This window comes from Hetaerina americana, unplaced genomic scaffold (assembly GCF_022747635.1).
Source record: "Hetaerina americana unplaced genomic scaffold, ioHetAmer1.1.p SCAF_27, whole genome shotgun sequence".
NCBI lineage: Eukaryota > Metazoa > Arthropoda > Insecta > Odonata > Calopterygidae > Hetaerina > Hetaerina americana.
In genome coordinates, this window is record NW_027286841.1 from 4,843,644 (window position 1) to 4,864,598 (window position 20,955).

At 39.1% G+C, this 20,955-nt stretch overlaps 1 protein-coding gene across 1 annotated transcript in view; it reads left to right on the forward strand.

The window, feature by feature from the left end:
* Window positions 1-20,441, forward strand: part of LOC139689698 (peroxisomal acyl-coenzyme A oxidase 3-like) — a 31,214-nt gene extending 10,773 nt beyond the window's left edge. Inside the window, exons 6-15 of the mRNA XM_071586901.1 lie at window positions 4,857-5,043; window positions 5,130-5,245; window positions 6,188-6,363; window positions 6,758-6,883; window positions 6,973-7,093; window positions 8,161-8,400; window positions 9,477-9,631; window positions 10,844-10,982; window positions 15,840-15,994; window positions 20,322-20,441. Coding sequence (XP_071443002.1) covers window positions 4,857-5,043; window positions 5,130-5,245; window positions 6,188-6,363; window positions 6,758-6,883; window positions 6,973-7,093; window positions 8,161-8,400; window positions 9,477-9,631; window positions 10,844-10,982; window positions 15,840-15,994; window positions 20,322-20,426 — 1,520 coding nt within the window. The 3' untranslated portion in view covers window positions 20,427-20,441. The remainder of the gene's footprint in view (window positions 1-4,856; window positions 5,044-5,129; window positions 5,246-6,187; window positions 6,364-6,757; window positions 6,884-6,972; window positions 7,094-8,160; window positions 8,401-9,476; window positions 9,632-10,843; window positions 10,983-15,839; window positions 15,995-20,321) is intronic.
* The last annotated feature ends 514 nt before the right edge of the window (window positions 20,442-20,955 follow it).

Sequence of the window (20,955 nt, forward strand, 5' to 3'; positions counted from 1 at the left end):
ACACCATTTTTAAATCTATGTAAATTTTTAATGTCTTTATTAGCCTGTGGCAGTTAATGGTGTAGTGGTGGCCCCATGAACTTTGGTCCTAGGCCTGCCCCTTTTATCCAGGTGTATGGAATGGGAATGTCCAATTCTGCACTTGTTCAATAGTTGAGGTGCTGTGAATTTGCTCAGTATTCTGATATGTGCTGTTTAACGCATGAAACTAGGAAGAGGGGAGACATAAGCCTGAAAATGGTTGACTTATTTTTAATGAACCCATGCTAATAAGGAGACAGCATATGATTTTTCCCCCAAGTGATGTTTAAATTTGTTCGAGGACACTTTTTCAAATATATATTGGCAAAAACAGATTGTTATTGGCTCATATATTTTAGAATCACATTGGCTTCACTTGTTTTTATGTAAAGGGATGACTTCCAAACATGTAAGAGGGGCTGGATGGGCGCAACAGTAAAGGTTGATGAAGTAGAGGATCTTTCATTGGCTCGTAGCAGCATTCGCAGGAAGCCATCTTCTCCTGGCCTCCAATTAGTACATAGCTCATATACTACCTATCAAGTTGACAGTTTTTTTTCTGAACAGGAGTCAAAGAAGAAAGATTTGTATCTGTTTCTGTAAAGTTATTATTGTGGTGGGTTGAGGATCAATAAAATTGGGAATAGTTGTTCTATCATTGAAATGGTTGAAAATGATGATGATGTAGTATGACCGGGGACAGATTGTGGATGGTGTACCAGTTCACAAGGCCAAAAATTCCAGGACAGGTGGAAATGAAATGATTGTTTGCAAAAGGCTCTTTCAAAGGATGGACCAGAGAGAACCACCCCAGTTATACAAGTCTCAGAAAAAGCCTCCTCTCATCAGAGCATTGCCTTATACTACACTCATTCGATCACTTGAACCTCTCCCTTGCGCACTTGTTTCATATGAAGAATTAACTCACATAACCTTTGCAGCATTCCATTTTGTGGGAGGGAAAGTAACAAACCCTGATTTTATTTCAAGAAATGTATCTCTCTATCAGACCCACTTTTACATATTTTCCAAGAGAACAGGTTCACAATCAACTATCCCTCACAAATCCATGTATTTCTCAAGTGCTGACTTAAGCAGGCAATCATATGACCACTTAATGCCCTACCAGGTGCTATGAATCACATTGCTCTCCTTTGGCTGGTCTAGTTTCACCTTCCGTACTGCATGCATGTGACATGAAAGCTCTGCTTTAGTTGCAAAAGAAAGCAGTTAGGATTATAAACAGCTCTGACCATTATGATCACTGTCCTCAGCTATTTGTCAGGCTAAGAGTGATGACGGTCTTTAACATATACATAAACCTGTGCTTAATTTATGTAAAAGATAATGTAAATAATTATGATTTAAGAGGCAATATACAGAGCCATAATACGAGGTCAAGAAATATGTTAGACATTACCCAATGCAGATTGTCCAAAACCTTCTGTCAGTTGGATAACCTTGCCTTAAAATTCTATAACAAACTTCCTTACCCAGCAGGACTGTCTAGCTATGATTAGTTCCAAAAAGTAATTGAGGATGGGTTGATTTCAAACCCCTTGTATTCTTTAAGTGAATATTTTGAACTGGGCTTCTCAAAAGTTAAATTACAATACATATGTGTCTCTTCCCCTCCCCGGACTACAACCTTGACGTGTTGGAAAGGCTTGTGTATTCCGATGACCCCTAGAGCTGTGCTGGCAGAAGTAATAATAATTGCTCCTAGTAGGGTCACCTATGCCAGATAGGTTGAAGGTTAGGAGCCAGACGAAAGGTAGTCCACACAGCATCTGTTCTCCAGTGAGGCGGCTGCAATGGCGTATGACCCCAGTGGGGCGGCCAGTAATGGTGTCACGTTAAAAACACTATTGAGGAAGGCAACGGGAAACCACTTCAAAGCGAATCCCAGTCAAGGCGAATGATTTTTACACTGAAATTGTTGCATTGAAATGCACATTAGCGGATGACTCCGTTAAAAGTTACTGTTGCGGCATCTCCCGCAGTTTCTTTGGAATTTGTCAAAGTGTAAACACCATAAGTGTTTAAAGTTGGCTTTAACCTCGTGGACTGTGGCGCGTCGCGCACGAATACGAATGCCTGTGACATTGTATGTACGGTATTTCGTCACAACATCTTGTTCCTTTAAAAGCCCCAAAATTTCAGAGTTTAAGAGGACGCCTCGGTAGCTTAAGTGGCTAAAGCACTCGACCGGATATTGAGGGATCTGGGTTCGAGTCCCAGTCAAGGCGAATGATTTTTACACTCTGAAATTGTTGCATTGGCCGCTTTTGCTTGATTTCTTCGCTCAAACATTGCAATGAGTTAGCATAAGACTCACTGTTGATAGTATTTCCTTTTTCAAGATAGTCAATGAAAATTATCCCATGCGCATCCCAAAAAATCTAATGCCATAACCTTGCCTGCAGCCAAATTTTCAGTTAAGATACGATGTACCGCACTTTTTGAAATGGCTACTACGTCTGCTAGCTCGTGCACTTTCGGTTGATGATCATCCAGTATCACTTTGTGGGTTTTCTTCACCCTTTCTGGAGTCATCACCTCATTTGGTCGACCAATGTGATGCTTGTCTTGACAGCTGGTACGGCCTTGTTTAAACTCTGCCACCCAATATTTTACTGTTGTTAACAAAGGATTAGACTCACCCAGAGTAGAGTCCAGTTCAGCTTTTATATTGGTTGGGCTGAGGCCATTCAAATAGAAGTATTGTATCACATAAAGATGACCAATTTTCTCCATTTTCATAAATTCACTGATAACGTTCACTATTGATGGCTGCCAAACAAATACTAAACAACGTGGCATCTTCAAACTTGAAACATATGCTTTATATATTGTGTACTTTTGAATACAGTGATATTGTTCAAACAACTACTGCCGTGTCTAGGTCAGGCCGGGTACTTATGGGACCACCCTCGTATGGCACATTTTCATAAGTGTGCTGACCCAGGTAGTCCCCAGGCCAACTTCACCATTTTCATCTCGCTTGAATCCCTTCTGAGAGGACTATTTTGATAGCTTTCTCTTGCCTCTACTTCATCACAAAGATGCTTATGCAGTATTCTGACTACACCATGACTTTGATCTAATTCCAATTGCTTTATGATTGTGTCATGACAAAAATCACAAATAATAGTAATTATTATTGTTTCCAATAAGACATATATGTGACAAGTATGCTACACATCCTTTTGTCTGCTCATACTCTATGCAGACATCACAGAGGGAATATTACAGAGTCAGCATACAGGGTTCGTCCAGAAAATAAGTGTACTGACTCCTGGGCTGGGCGCGCCGCTCCAGGCGTGACCAGCACCACTCTGACGGGCTGCGATTGGAGGGGGGTATGTTGGCAAGCGATGCTGAAAAAGGCAGTCGGCTCTGAGCTGTGGTGTATTGAGGAGCTCTGTTAACGCGAACCTCCACGCTCGACCCACGTCACGGAACGCGATGCCGAAGTTTTTGGAGCAGCGTTATTCCATCAAATTTGCGGTAAAGCTTGGGAAATCGTCTACCGAAATTGTCGGTATGATTAACCAGGCTTACGGGGAGTCAGCCATGTCCAGAAACATGATCTTTCGGTGGCACAAGATGTTCGTGGAGGGCAGAGAAGAGGTCGACGACGAGTCTTCGAGAGGTACCCGATGATGCCTTCGCGGGAGCGTTCCAGGAATGGGAACGCCGCTGGAACAAGTGTATCGACTCACAAGGGTCCTATTTTGAGGAATATTAGCTTAAGATATGTAAAAGTGCAATAAATTTTTTTTCCTGAGCTCAGTACACTTATTTTCCGGACGAACCCTGTATATCTCAAAAAATAAAAATATAAGTTAGTGTACAGATTAAGAACCTAAAACAAGAGTCGGGAGCATTAACAAGACTACTTTCATCGAGTTATTTTTGCAGAAAATCATTTACCTAGAGAAAGGGATATGATTTCATCAACTGTATAGCAATGATGATCACAAAGGAATGTATATAATTTAAACTTACTTAACAAAAAATCATCTATTTCCCTTAATTTTCTCGGCAGTACTTCTGAGAATTTCACATTACACATACCCAGGATTCTTAGCAAACATGGATGAGTTGTGAGCAATTATTCTAAAGTCATTGCAACCTCTTGTGCTCTGCACAACCAATGTACCTACTTCAGCATTGGTTTTCAGAGTGAGCATGGCTTTGTTTTGATGTGCAAAGACTAGAGTATGGAATATACACAAACAGGGAAGAGTTAGAATGTTGAATCTTTTAAAATACAACTGCTTGCCCTTGGAACTTCTCCTAGGATTCTCACTGCCAATTCTTGTAGTCTTAAGAGGTGCACGAAGTGACTTGAGTGCCCCCACACGGCAATGCCATGTTTCAGTCTACTGTGAATAAAGTCACAATAGACTGAGAGAGCAGTGGCAGTGTCAACCAGGGTCACAATATTCTCAGGAGGGAGCATCCTGTGGCAACTTCAGGGCATTGGGTTGATCAACATGGACTTCCCTGAATAGAGACTCATGACCGAGTATCCCTAACAATTTTGTTAAAATAGAACCCGTAGTAGATGACAAGCATCTGTTTATTTTAATATTTTAAAAGCCTGTGCTATTCAAATATTTCTTTTTAATTACATACTAAAAGTAACTTGCTGTCTCACTAAAACTGCTGTTAATGCCTAATTAAGTATTTGCAAGGATAGGTAAGGAAGAAAGAATGTTGCTACATCGCATGTCCAAAATCAGATGTTAAGATTAAAGAAATTAAATTGTACGCAACATGTCATTAACCTGCTCTTTTGATATCCTTGGCACAAATGCAAATCCCAGGCAAGTGCTGCACTCATGCCATAGTGTTTGCACAGCTGATTGTTGGAAAGGGGGACCGGAACGAGGAGAACCATGGCCTGCACGCCTTTGTGGTTCCCATTCGGAATCCTTTGACTCTCCTACCATACCCGGGCATAATTGTCGGTGATATGGGCGAGAAGAATGGTTTGAATGGTGTGGACAATGGGTAAGGATTGAGACAACTTACAATTGGTTTAAGGTGCTGTGTTAAGCTTCTCTGCACTGTCATCCATTGTGGCAACTAAATTTCAGGTTTGTGATGTTCCAAAACTATCGCATACCAAGGGAGAACCTTTTGAACAAGACGGGAGATGTTCTACCCAATGGAACATATGTCAGCCCATTCAAGGACCCCAACAAGCGTTTTGGTATGACTTTTATGCTCCTGATGCATTACTTTAATGCCAAATATGTTAATAAAGTGATTCATTCATTTGTTATCTTTTAAATTTCATTTGCCCTGCATGGCCATTCTCTCCTCATTGCATATAATTGTGACATATCTTGAATAATGTCAATTGCCTGCTGGGTTAGTGAGGTGGTTGCCAAGCTCAGCCACTAACCTAATGTAATTGTAACGTACCTAATGTTTACGGCCAAAAGGAATTTGATGAATTATGAGTACATTACCATTGACCATATCCGTACAACTGAATAATGCACTCGTTTTCTTCTTTTTCATTCAAATATGATAGCCAAATAATTATGTAGTAATGCAAAAATGTATGCATATATGCATAAATATATGTATAAATGCCCTAATGTTCAGGCCAAACTTTATTTCAGGAAATCATCCTGAAATGAAGCACCTGATTTTTTTGACCATGCATATTTCTATATGCATTGTTCTATGAATGCTCAGAATGATGTAAACATTTTGTAACCAATGTCAAACAACATAAAAATAATACGGAAAATTTTGGGATTTCAATTTTTATAACATTTATATTTAATTGTGGATAAAATTGAACTTTAAATAGATTAAATGGAAAACTTCTTTGCTGACTACACCAATCTAATATTTAAATTGTCATAGGTCCTTTTATTAACAATCTGCACCATCAAAATGGTGTACAACAGAAGGGATGATTGTGTATAAGCATGAAAACAAATTGAAAATTAATTAAAATATGGCTGTGATTGGTCGTCAGAGCTAAATATTTGATTCCAAGGGTCTTTGGTGTGGATATTCATGTGGAATTCTCAATGTGATGGTTTGCTCCTCTCTGCTGGTTCATTGTGAGTGAGTCTGAGCTGAGAAAAACTCAATCCTTGGCCACTAAATGATGTCAAACCATTTGCCTCTCTAGGTGCTTCACTTGGCAGCCTTTCATCTGGCCGCGTTTCAATAATTGGAATATGCTTGGGATATTTGATCAATGCTGTCGTCATAGGTGTGAGATATTCTGCGGTGAGAAAGCAGTTCACCAATACATCAAGTGGCAATACCAGTGAGGAAAGTCCAGTGATAGAATACCAACTGCAGGTATTAGCATTTTTAGTCCATTAAGTAGATCATCGCCATTTCTCCTGGAAATTTTTACCATCTGATCTGAATCTTAACTATCTGGTGGGCCATGGGATTTATAAATAAATATCCCATTCCAATTCCCTTGATTCTTTAACAAAAAAAAACCTTGACAAGGACTCCCATGAGCACTTATCCACCATTGTAGAACTTATAATAGCTATGTATTAATTCTTGAAAAGAGTAATAGTCATGATGTTATTGCTTTAAACTGAAACTAATGCTTGAGTTTGAGATGGGGAGATGTTCTAATCATGCTGATATGATAGAAGTGTGCATTTTCAAAATAACATTGTAGGAATCTAATTTTTCTTTTACTCTTTCCTCATGTAATAACATTTTTTGCTTTAAGAGATGGCGATTACTTCCGTATTTAGCCGCAGCTATAATTCACAAAATATTCTCGGATACATTCAGTAAAAATTTGGCTGAATTTCGGTTGAAAACAATGACTGGTGATGGTGACCAACAAACATTTGTGAGTACCCGAGGAATAATTGGCTTAACAAATAGCTCGTCACATTTGAAAGAGCTTGCTAATGACCAGTCTCCCTCCTCTCTCAACAGGCAGATACCGGTTTTGAGATACACGGTCTCTCATGCGCCGGAAAGCCTGTGGTGGGATGGGTGGCTCGTGATGCCATTCAAGAATGCAGAGAAGCCTGCGGAGGACATGGCTACTTGAAAGGCATGTTGCCATCACTTTCATTTGGTGCAATGCCCGTCAAAAGTCTTTACGTTTAATACTTTTACACCAATTGCAAATTTTCATGGTCGTGCTTTTGCTTTAGAATAAAGAAAAAACTGCCATTAAGTTTAAATTTCAAGGTGCCTACATAGTTAGGAGAAATCCGCAAATATTTAGACCATCCTAAGCTTCCTTCCCCATGGGAATCACTTTCAACCACGGCCATTGTTACAAATGGGCCAAATTTCAGCCCTGTTGAGAGCACATTCTACAATCACTCAAATTTACTGAAAAATCAAACTATGAATATATTTGACATTCTGGTTTCACCTGTCACCCTGATGGCAAGGCAGTCGACCAATTTTACATATCCCATGAAGATGCCTGCCTCTAATTTCATCGCCTGGCACAAATGAAATCAGCCCCTCAAACTAAGGGGAGGCATTTTACGGTTGAACATTCTCGCAAAAAAACACACACATCTATGGGATGGAATTAGTTTGATATGTGTGTTATGCAAGAGTGTGAATGCAGCTTGGCCTGCTTGACACTCAATAACACTCATTATTAGCCATGGGGGAAAGAAGATTAGGTACCTGGGTATGAACTTGTGTTAGTCTTGACTGAAGAGTTGAATATGATTCAACTCATTCCTGGATAAAGTGACTATAAATAAAATTTTTTTTACTTTTTATAATCATTACTAAATCACAGGAGTATCAAATACTAAGATCAGCTATTTTGTTTCTGCAATTATCTGCAATAAATAATTTCAAATAAAGTCCTACTCCTTTTAAGGAATGACAGATAATTTGATGAGCCAAAAAGTTTAGAAAATCATGACAAACCTCAACCACTAAACTGATTCCACTTTAAAAATATCTCAATCAATTTTCATTATTATTTTTCATTGTTCCAATGCTTTTACTCGGGTAGTACCACCTGTCAAATTAAGTTCGGAACTGAATGCTCTGATGCATCAAATCCATCTTCAACGCATTTTTCCCATAATGACGATTGCTTTCCAATGCTTTATTTCAACTCAATAATTATTATTGTTATTCCAGTGTCTGGTCTTGGGTCATTGAGGGACAACAATGATGCCAATTGCACGTACGAAGGTGATAACAATGTCCTCCTGCAACAGACCAGCAATTGGCTGCTCAAACTCTGGGAGGAAGGCCTGGTTGGCAAGAAAGGGATTCGGACTCCCTTTGGCTCGGCTGATTTCATATCAGATGCCGCCAAACTCCTCTCTTCGGCCACTTACAATCCTGCCACTCCAGAGGCAGCCACGCAACCCGAAGGTGTGCACCAATCCCAGTTAATTCCCCCATGTGCACAGCTAATCACTTTCTCGGTGCAGCCACGCACACCTCTGGGGCATCAATCCTGTTGTTCTGCCAGAGTTGTAGGTGCTCAAAAATTATGTCTTTTATGAAATATGAGCTTTGCAGTTGGAATGCCTCAAAACCTGTGTCATTACCAAAATTAAGGAACATGTAACGATTGAATGCTCAAAATGAGAGGGGGCCACTCTCTTTTGTCGAAATTTTGTTATACACAGTGAATTTGCCAGCATAATATGATAAAAACTTTTCTACTGGTCAAATATACCATTGAACCTTAATTTGTTCTGTGAAATTATCTCCTGATGTTGCAGATTATCTGTGATTCAAAAATACTGAATACTAGTTTCGTTAAAATACGTATTTTACTTTTAACAATATTGTATAAGCACAGGTTTTCTCTTTTACATTCTCCGCTCATCTTTAAAAGTGTAGTTTTTGACCAATAATGTTGAAATTCATGGAGAGAGTCCAGTGGCTGTATGTAAGTAGCCATTGAAAATTGAGGAAGCTTACAATTTCAGAGCGTAAAAATCATTCGCCTTGACTGGGACTCGAACCCAGATCCCTCAATATCCGGTCGAGTGCTTTAGCCTGAAATTGTTGCATTGAAATGCACATTAGCGGATGAATCCGTTAAAAGTTACTGTTGCGGCATCTCCCGCAGTTTCTTTGAGGAAGCTAAGTTCAGGTCAAGTCATCAAAGTGAATCCAAAATATATTTATTTGTATCAATTGATGTTATATGACTAGATAAAGAAGATTAAAATGATATTCATTGATATACATTCATTGATATTCACTCACTGATTCTTTTTTAAATTAATCAAAAAGTACCCGTCTTGATTAATACCATCTGTGCTTCAACATGTTGCTTTCAACCTGTAAATTTTAAATTTGAGACTTGAGGTGTGCACACCAGAGGGAGACTCCGCCACAATTGCATTCCCTCCTCCATTGTAAATTTCAAGTCAATTTTTATGTCAGCTGTGCTTAATATTGTGCTGATTCATTTCTTCTCCCCATCACTTCAGAACTGATCACCGCTTACAGATGGTTATGCTGCTGGCTGCTGGAAGCAACTTCACTCCGCCTCAAGCGTTTCCAGGCAGAAGGCAAGGACCCGCTCGAGGCCAAGAATGACTCACAGGCTTTTTATGCACGCAGCCTTTCAATTGCATACCTTGAGGTAATGGATACGTTCACTTTGCCACAAGTTTATGTAAATTTCAGATATTCATGCTTGTCGTTGAAAAGTATTGTTTCACTTATAGATTCATTCTCACCAAACCTTCTGACATTTAACAGAGGGAGAGGAAGATTTCGGCATCTCTTTGATGGTCAGGCTATAATTGTTCAATTCTCTTTTAAGTTTCAGATGTCCTTTCTCTGAATTTGAATCTCTAGGAGAAACATAAATTAGTTGCATTGTGCATTTTCTTAATCCATCAAATTTATTTCCTATAAATTTCAGTTCCACAAAAATGTTGTCACTTTTGATCAATTGATGACCACTCGTTCATAAATGCCCTCACCCATTATTTATCATCATCAACAACATCTTCATGAATACCTGTGTCTGTCTATTCATCGCAGTTTTGCACATTTGCTCGGTCGCCATGTGGAAGGCTTGATAATGGTTTTCCGCTATCTTAAAAGATGAATGATAAAAAGGATAACTATGGTTGACATTTTCTTAATTGAGAACAATGAATTTTGATTTTTGTGATCAACTATGTTGCATCAAGTCCCGGCAGTACATATTTATATTCAAGCCATTTAAAAATTTGGAAATGGACCCATTGTAAATTATGTAACTTAATTTTCAACAATGTGCATGTGGGGCGGGCAAAATTTTCGAAATCCAATCCAATGTCACGGCGAGGGCAATAGATAAGAAGAAATATAAGAATAATTTTTGCTAAATGCTTGGTGAAAACTCTGATATTTTCCAACAATTTTATGCATGAGATAAACGCTTATTTTTTATGGTGTTTTGAAATTCAGTTACGTTATCCTGAATTTTACCTTTTAAATTCTCACCATTATTTGTTAATAATTCTGCTCTATTTGGATGGGCCCCCTCTTGGCCGTCGCCCCTTAGACTATGCTCTGCATACACATCCCGCCCTCACTCAGTCCTCCCTCCCCCCCTCCCCAATCCCCCCTTTCTTGGCCCACCCTCCTCCTCAAAATCCAGCATGTCTCTCTTATTCCTCTCATTGCCCTTATTAGACAAGATAACGTCTCTTTAATGCCTAGAGAATCATGCATGTCCAAACAAAAACCATGTTGTTCTCAATGAAGATTGCATGGTTAACTTGTGAAATAAAAACTCTCTCATTACTTGATGTCCTTCAGGGGTTCAGCTCTAATTGCATTGGTCCCTCTTCCTTTGCAGCTCTACGCCTTGCAGAATTTCCTAAATTGGATGCAAGAAATGAGGGAGTTGGATGCAAGAGAGAGAAGGGTCCTCAGAGATGTGTGCTCATTGTATGGCGCATGGAGCCTTGAGAAGCATCTGTCCACACTCTTCATGGGTGGGTCTTCATATGAGGATAGTTTGAAAGGTTCTCAGAGTTTCCCACGTAGCAACAGGCAATCCTTAACGAGTAAACATGCTCTGGGAAGAGATCTTTGGTGCAGACTCAGGCTCTTTTGTTGTTCCCATCTAGTGATTTGTGAAGATGAAAAATTGAGATTCGAACAGTGATTAAATGCTTCATAAAGGAAGTATGAAAGCAAAGGAAATTCTTGCTGGCTTTCAGAACACTCCGGGAGACTGCTCCTTCACATTCAACTTTGTCCGAGTGGACAAATGAGTTTAAGTTTGTTCGGGACAGCTTAGATGATGATCCTTTTAGTGGTCGGCCAAAATATCTTCTGAACAGGCTGTGGGAATGTCATCTGAATGGGCATATCACATTTTAACGGTGGAATTAGATATGAGAAAAGTATCCGCAAGATGGGTGCGGGGACTTTTGATGCAGAGTCACAAACACATCAGATTGGAAATTGGCAAACTATTTTTGGCCCATTTAAAGGCAACCAACAAGATTTTCTGAGCCTGTTTGTGACTACAGATGAAACTTAGTAGTGTACCATACCCCAGGGACAAAACAGCAGTCAAAGCAGTGTAAAAATGTTGATACCCCACTACCAAAGAAAGCAAAGGCAATAGAGTCAGCTGGAAAGGTGATGGCTTCAGTTTTTTGGGATGCGAAAGGGATTCTGTGGATAGATTATCTTCCCACTGGTCAAACAATTACTAGACAATACTACCCTAGCCTCTGGGATGAACTACAGCAAAAGATACACAGAAAAAGCCAAGGTTTGACGAGGCAGAAAGTCATCTTTCATCAAGACAATGCACGGCAACACACACGTGTCATTGCCATGGCAAAAATACATGAACTAAGATATGAATCATTGCCACATCCACCTTATTTCCTAGATTTGGCTAAATAAGATTTCCACCTCTTCCCCAACTCAAAATTTCCTCAGTGGATGGAGATTCTCTTTTAACAAAGAACTTACAACTGACAGGTATTTTGCACAGGCCTGAAGGAATCTAATTTTCGAGATGGGATCAAGACATTGGAACATCGCTGAACCAAGTTCATTAGTGAACAGGGAGACTAATTAGAAAAATAAAAAAGTTTCCCTGAGATTAGTCATTTAGTTCTATTTCATTCCGAGAACATTTTCAAATTACCCTTGCCCATGTTTTGTGATTAGCTATGGTGATGTCACTTTGACTGATTTCCCTTGTAACCTAGTTTATTTTGTGGGCTTCTGTGGCAGTCCAGAATATAATCAAATATTTTATAAAGTTTCAATCCGAACCCTTGCTTGAATGCCAATTCTAGAGTAGATATGTCAATTTCCATGCACGCTGCTTCCCGACGGAGAAGAAGGGGTGGATGTGGATGCCACACTTCACGCAGCAAAGAATTCCACCTGATGTCCTACACCAATCTATGATTAATCAATGGCTATTTCATAAAATACCAGCCGACATTAATTTAAAATTTAAACTTTTAAAGGACTATCAACAACAAAATGAGGACTGATGGCCCTGCAGCATGTGATGTAAATACATAGGAATGTTTCAAAGCAATTCCAGAATTTTGGCACTTTATCGGAGGCAATGTGCCCATGAATATAGTTACAAATTTTTTGAATAGGTTTCATCGTCAACTTGAGACACTATTAGTGTATCTAGTGAAACTGTTGTCTGCTCAAGACAACAATCTTGGTGAGAAACTGAGATCTGCATTGACTAAATGAAAATTTACTTTCAGTTCCATTTTGGAAATCACTTTTTGGAAAAAATTTTGACTGATGACATTAGTTCATTCTTTTTTGGCCGTATGCAGCTGGAAGACGTGGCGATCTTTTTGCATGGTGCAATGAAGTAGACGACCCCCCTTGGGGGTGGTCACGAGTGTGGTTTGCATTTGAAACAGAACAGACTTCAGTCATTCAATAAAGATGCCATGTGAGGAGCATTTATCAAGAGCAAAGGGGGAGGGGGATGCCGGTGGAACAAATCCAAATGGTATTGAGGGAGGGCAGGGGGGAGATGGAGGGATGGGGGAGAGGAAATTTCACTCCAAGCCAGAGTCCTGCACGGGCCTCAAGGGTCCGTCCAAGCCCACAGCCCCCTGGCCCAGAGACAGCCCATGGGCTAAGCCATCTGATGAGTGGGCCTGACCTCGGCCGGCCGATTCTGAAGATGGACCGACTGTAAGGCTGAGGACTACACATTTCAAATTCTATTCTGGCCCACCGATGACTGCACAGGCATTCTACGTGGGCCTGTCGTGGGCCCATGCGCCCAACAACATGCAGGCCACCATGAGCTTGGACAGGAGAATGAAGGGGCTGAGGGTTTCCAAGGAGAAAGGTTTTACACATTGCATAAGATAGAAAAACATGTTACTTTGTCCTCTTGAGACTCTACAATACATTGTCATCTAAAAAGGTTTCCACTTTGATCTGAATCCCAACTAACGGCATTGCTTTCCTGGAAAGGGGAAAAGAAAATGGTAGGGGAGTCACTCAGCTTCAATTCTCATGGCGGTCTTTTCTGATGCTCACACTTGCGCAGCTGTAGGCGGGCAACAGACCAACAAAGAATGCCCGTGCAGTCATTTGCTGAGCCAATATAGGATGTGAAATGCGCATGTGTGAGCTTGAATGCCCACATATGGGCTAGGCAGGGCCAAACAGTACTGAGCCCACACCTCGGGCTGAGTTGGGCCCAACTCATGGCTCAAGCGAGTGGGCTGATCTTGGGCAGGCCGTGGACCGCCTGTGTAGGACTCTGCTCTAGGCGCCTCAATTCTCTAAGCATTAACAGGAAAAGCACTATAAAAGAGGGAGAAAGGCCTAGCAGCGCGTACCACTGAGAGCACATGCAACAATGAAGAAGGCAGCACTTGGCTAGACTGAATCATTTGCATTCGCCACTTCTCACTCATGTTTTGGAGATGGTACAAAGTGCTAGAAAATCACTCCGTCTTTTCATTTGTTTTTGTGTGTATATTTCTTATGCTTGATAATGAAGTATATCTTCAAAGAATGCCCTGCAATTTGAAAGCATTTTCAATTAAATATGTAAAAGAATAATCATAAAATACACTCCCAGAGCCAGTTCTTTAAACATTTACTGTAATTTAAAGTAAGAATGGTTTTGTGAAAAAAATTAAGATAATTTTCAATTTTTTGATGATGCTTTTATTTGAATTATCAATTACGAATTTTTTTCTCTTGGAAGTAAAAATTTTTGCACATTCAGAGACAAAAATGTCTTTCAACCCACAGTAACAGACATATTGTGTGCCAAAAATGTAAGTGTAAAGTTAAAATTAATACTAAAAAAGGTGGACTTTAACCTTTCATTGATTTCAGTAGAAATACTTGAAAAGTTTACATTTTTCCAAGGTTATAATTCTTTCGTTTTTACAACAGGTTTGATTGCACAACATTTAGTTTCCATCAGTGTAGGCCCTCATCCTGTACTGCTAAAATATTTTCAGAGAAGAATATTTTTATTCTGCGATTTTAAACAAAAGGAATCATCACAATTCAAGTGACTGCAATGTGTGTTTCCTTTTGTGAGAGAGGGGAGAAGTGTCTTACTAAATTCTAATAGAACTAATAGATGGAAGTCTTACACTAAGAGCTGACTAATATCACCAGTAAAAAGATATAACTTAAGAGTTAAAATGAAAGTTGAATTAGTCATTCCAGAGGGATCAATGCAAAGATAAATTGTAGAAAACAAAGCCCTCCTTCCTTTTTGGATGAGTTGGACAAAACCCTAGGATCTGCAGGGGAGGAATTAAGGACTATAAAAACAATAAAAGTGGCCGTTGTTTGTGTGTGTAGTTCATTGAGAAATGCAGCAGAGGCTTTCCACTTTTAGCCCCAATTCTGAGCATGTCAATTCTGAACAGTCATTTTTACTTCAAATTTGATGTTGAATTCTCTTCCACCGATGAATGTCTCTGGCATTGGCATGAATGTCTTGAAATTGAGGAAAGAACAATAGCAGTACATCAAAACCATCAGGAAATGAAAGTGCAAAATTTCTTTGTTTTTTGAAATTTAAGGGTAAAGGCTTCTTAGATGAGCAACTGTGATTATTCCACAATGTTTTACCGAATGCCACCAATGATTAATTGGATAATTAAAACTTCAAGCCAAGCAGGATTGATGAAAAGCAAGAATATTTGCTTGCTGTTGTTCTCTTGATACTACTAAGGTGACTCTCATCTAAAACAAACAACTAAAAATTACTAACTTTTAAGAAGTGCAGACTAAATTGATTATATTTCTAAAAAGTTGATTTATTGTTTCAGTTCTTTCTGTTGAAATAATGGTTTCCTGAAAATTTTGGTTAGTCACAGCAAAGCATTACTCCTTTGCTAAAGAATATATATGGTTTGAAAGCGGTGTTAAAAAACTAATGCACAAAATCACAGTTTGCTGCATAGATCACAAATACGATACACAAAGCCTCTTAATATGAGCAGAATCTGCTCACAAGGAAAGCTCTGCCTGCTTTACTATCTTGTACGTACATATAGAGTATGAGTTTGCAGCATTGAGGAGAGATGAACCATTTCCAGTTATTTTGGTTGCTTTGGTGATTTGAATTTGTTTGCAATGCAATGCTATCATTTGTGCTCAATGGCAAAGGCATCAAAAGGATTCTCTGAGTATCGTTTATTTAAAGAAAAACTGCAAGCATCCCCTCTGCAGCCACAGTCTTACAACAAGGGTCGCATCCCTTGTTCTCCTCAAAGGTTATAATTGAGGAATGATTGGCATTTGAAAAAATCATTAAGGTTGATAGCTGATGCATTGTGCACGTAATCCTTTTTCAGGAGGCCTGATACGGAATCCTGAAGCAGGGTTGAAACTTAGAGAAGGAATTCTTCAACTGTGCTCCAAACTGAAAAGTGAAGCTGTGGCTCTGGCTGATGTGCTGGCTCCTCCTAACTTTATTCTCAACTCTGCATTAGGTCATTCCAATGGAAAGGTAACTGCTCAGGTCATGCATATATTGTCTTTGGAACTCCTTTGAAAATCCAAGAGAGGGAACTATCTGGTCATATCGATGAAGGTTTGCTTCTAGTAAGCCTTATCTCTCACTACACTGCTGTTACAGTTTCAGCTATGTCCATTGTGTTGTTAAATTTCCATAGTCGATTGAAGAAACAAACCTTTTTCATTTATAAATGTTGAAAAAAATGAGTTTTGTGCAGTGATGAAACACTTACATTTAAAAGGCTAATCCATCTAAAGGAGATCTAAGTAGAGTTGGATTAAGTTCATAGCGTACCTGCTCCTGTGTTATTTTTTTCTGTGCTATTGTGATATTTTTTTAATTGGGTAAATCAGTTTAAACGTGGCCGTACATCCACAATTGATGAAAAACGTGCGGGATGCCCAGTGGAAGTGACGTCCTCCGAAATGATTGACAAAATCCATAATATGCTTTCGAGTGATCCACAAATCAAAGTTCACGAAATAGTTGAGGTCACAGGCATACATATCAAAAGATACAGTGTTTTCAACTTTGCATGAAAAATAGGTTGTGAAAAAAATCACAGCTAAATGGGCGCCATGTTTGCTCTCAGCGTAGAACGAACACATTGGTGTGGTTGATTTGAAGGCTGGTTTGGTGGTTTTACATTGCAATACTGATGAGTTTCTACGTTGATACCAGTACATAACTGCGTACAAAACATGGATACAATACATGCTGTACTCCAGAGAAAAAGGAACATTTGAAACAGCTGGCTACTAAAGGCGATCGAGCTCTGAGGAAGGCAACGATGGTGACATTGGCTGACAAGGTAGAGAGGCCATTGCTTTGTGGGATGCATGTGGGATCATCCACATGCAAAAACAACAAATAATAGAATGGAGAGTATTATGCATCATTGCTGCTCTGGATGAGGGATGAAATCAAGGAAAATCTTTCCATTTGACAAAGAAAAAAATTCTCTTCCGTCGAGACAATGCATGCACTCAACTGTGCAGTTTCGATGGCAAAAATTATGGAATTAAAGTTCACAACCAACATCCACCATATTTACCAGATTTCTACTCCAGTGGACTTTTTATATCCTAACTTGAAAACATGGTTTTAAAAGAAAATGATTAACATTAACCAATAAGGTCATCACGAATTCAGATGCCTATTTAGAGGATCTTCGAAAATCCTACTTTTTGGGTGGCTTAAAAAATTTGGAGAAATGCTGGGATATCACATTGAGCTAAAAGGAGATTAGGTTGAAAAATAAAAATATCCACCCAAAATAATTTGTGGTTCTATTTTTCCAAAGGACCTATAGAATGCCCCACATTTATTGTAGGTAGCCAGTTTCAAGATTCCTTTGCCTTAGTTTCACCAGTCTATTGATGATCAAGCAAACTTTCTGACAAGTTTTTTGACATTAATCTTTGCATCATCTCACAGTTTGAAAATGCAACAGGCAATTTTTGGTAGGCAACAATTCGAAGGTGGTTTCTTGGATGGATCTGTAGACTTCATACACTCCCAACATTTCTTAATGGAACAGATGTGCGTGACATTTTCCACATTCAATGAATGTGTATACGTACAAAGAGAATTGGGTGTGTGGGGATGGTAGTTTATCTTGCTTAAAAACATTGCAGTAACGCGAGAAGACATAGGCGGGCATCACCTCAAGAGTGGAGAAATATGGGTTTCCCTCGTCAAAATTCAAGGTTGACATTGACAGTGTGCACTAGTTGTTTGAATGGGATCATAGGACAGCATTTCAAAAGGCCAGTGCATTCACAACCAGGAACGACAACAAATGCACTCCTACCATTCCGCAAGATGATCTGGGCAAGAGAAAAGCATGCGCAACATTTTAATTGCTGGCCACCGGCTCAAAGCAAGCAACTTTCTCCTGGTGCTGGTCTTCTTTTCCCTGCAGCTTGTGGAGAAACAACAGCAACTCAGTCTCTTGCCTTCTAATGATTCCCGCCTTCCTGAAACATCATGCAACTGATACAGAATCAAATGAATATTAATCCCCATAAGTATCCATCGGTGATTCACAGTTCTTTAATGCATAACTGAATTTGATGGGGATTGGGATGTTGCAGTGTCTAAATAGTTTCACACCCTGAGCACCCAGGTTCGAATCCTGGAGACGGTAAATATATTTCAGTTGTATCCCGATCCCTTGTTGAGGTGCTTTGTGGAGAGTACTTAAAGAGTGATTACGCCAACCGTTGGATGGGACGTTAAACTGCAGACCCGACGCCGGGTTTCTTTCCCCCCTTTGTCCATTCCCATCCATCTATGATGGCACAAATGACTTCAGCTGTTGGTTGGCTACATTAAAACTACTACCACTAAATTTGATCACAGTTCCACCCGGTTCCAAAAGTGTGATGTTTACCCACAAAATACTTTCACGATAACAAATCTGTTAGTGGTGTCTTCCAATATTTCACTGAAAAAACTGAGAGCACATCACTAGAGGACCACCAACTCTCACGGTATTCACAGAAAGATGGTCACATCGGAAAGTGCATAGCAATCAGTTCAGAAACATTTTACTTGCTTCATACATTGCTCCCATGCATCAAGTTATGAATAATATCATAATAATTATCAATAATATCAAAATCATCTTAACATCCCAACCATTGTAGTTTGATAATTGCCAAAACCTTTGGCCATTCTCATATTTGGATGACCGTCATTGATCAGTTATGGGTGATATTATTGAATGGATATATTATGAATATTTAAATCGAAATGACGATAACCTACATGGCCTGTTACTATTTATTGTTAGTCTTTAAACTGAATTTTAATACCTTGACCCCCTGCTCCGCCGAAGACTATCACCCACATTTATTTGCACTCAATGTAATAGATATTACCCCATCAAATAATTTCACTTCCCTTTTCTCAAGCGATTACTCTTTGTACTGGCAATATTTAATCTCTCCTGAAATTATCTTATGGTTAAAAATACAAGGTGATTAATAATAAGCAATATGTATTACTTTGAACAATGAAAGAACAAATGCTGGAAAGATTTGGGCACTTTTATTTTGGTTTTTCATGAAAATAGCAATCCTCATTCCCAAAACAATGACTGAACATCACTTCTTTTGTGAACTCAAGAACTAACTGCGAGCCGAATGTTTAAGCTACACTTTCATGCAGCTGGTTGTATATTTGCTGTAGTGTATGTTGCCGCCATACTGTTTTTACAGGTGCACAAGGACAAAACGTGGATTTAAAAACAAAATTTGGAAGAATGATAAAAAGAGCTCAATTCAAAGTATGCTCCATTTCTAGTTAGACATTTTTCCCATCTTTTGAGCATTTTGTGGATACCATATCAGTGGAAATCTTTCCCTTTTTTCCTCATTGAGCCATTTTTCACATCTTCTTGGAGCTATCCGTGTTCTTTGTCTGCACCATCCAAGTCATCACTTTTGAAATGCCCAAACCATTGTTCACACGTATGTATCTTGCAATGGAGCATGTTCACCAGAAGCTTCTCCAAGTATCTATGATTCAGCAGCAGTTTTTTTCTAATGAAAACAAAAAAATTAATGCTGTCCGCAAATGCTCTTTGCTTGGTATACATTTTGACAAATTTAACACAGCAACACAACACTATGCAAATACTTTTTCAAATCATCACTCACGCACATCTGACACTTGTTGATGGCAAGACAAAATGGCACAAATGTCACATCTTTATGCCACAAACTGCATCGGTGCACCATCTGCTGTCTGAAATCCGCATTTCATACTTGTACACGTGGTAATGGTGGTGGTAGTGGCAGGAGGATGTAGAAGGTGATAAAGATCTGTTCTCGGGGTGCTTTGATGGGATATTAACAAATGACAGGCACTGAGCGTCGGTTTTTGCTCACTGCTGCATCACAGCTTACGTAGCAATTTGAAACGTGGGTGACTTTAGTGGTGCCAATCTACATCTACGATATGCAGCGCAGTCTGCAATGATACAAAACCAGATGCATGAAATGGCAGCTTTTTGGCTTCCACTTATATCTGATTGGCTATACGTACACACAGCATAGCATGAGGGGAGCTTAGATCTTTCTGAAAGATGCTTTAAATCTGTTAAATGACATAAAGGCTTTTCTGATCCCACTTTACCAGAATAGCCCATATAAGGAAAATATACAAGAATCTGTGCAAAATAATTCATTAAGTGTAATGAACCACTTTAGAGAATAAATAAGTATTGTATGTGGTAATTAGAGGAGGAAATCATGTTTTTGATTCTCATTAAAATTGTTCAGGTTAATTACATGAAATTATTATGTTCTAGGCATATGAAAACCTACAGGGAGCAATTTTCCAGGCACCAAAAGCCCTCGAGAGACCAGAATGGTGGCAAGAAATAATATCACCTGGCGGGAGATCCAAGCTTTGATTATAGTGAGCATTTCTTTTTCACGCAGATGGAAATGAAAATTGGTTTAACAACCGGAGCAGAATTCCAGTTGGCTGTATCAGTAGTCATTAATGATGGAGTAATTTTTGAGTTTCCAATGTTGTTAGTGTTTGGAATTATGGGTTTTCAATTTCAATTATGTTCATGGGATATTATGTTTTAATCTAACATCACATCTTCCAATTCTATGTTAATTCTAGAATTGTGATTAAGATATTACTTGATAGAGGAATTACATGCAATGTGAGCAATGCCAATCTTAGCAGAGATTAGCACTTTGCCCCAATGGGAACAGTGATTGTATAATATATCAAATGCCATGGAATTATTGGAAAAGGTTTTGAGAAGGTTGCACATGGCAATTCAGACATAAGGTTTAAATATGCTGGATTCTGGTCATTGAAATATGCTTCACAGCTAGGGTGCCAATCCATTTTATTAGAAGATGGTATACATAGTGTAAAACTTCTGTATTCCAAGAAGTGGTAACTATTTTTAAAATTAGAAA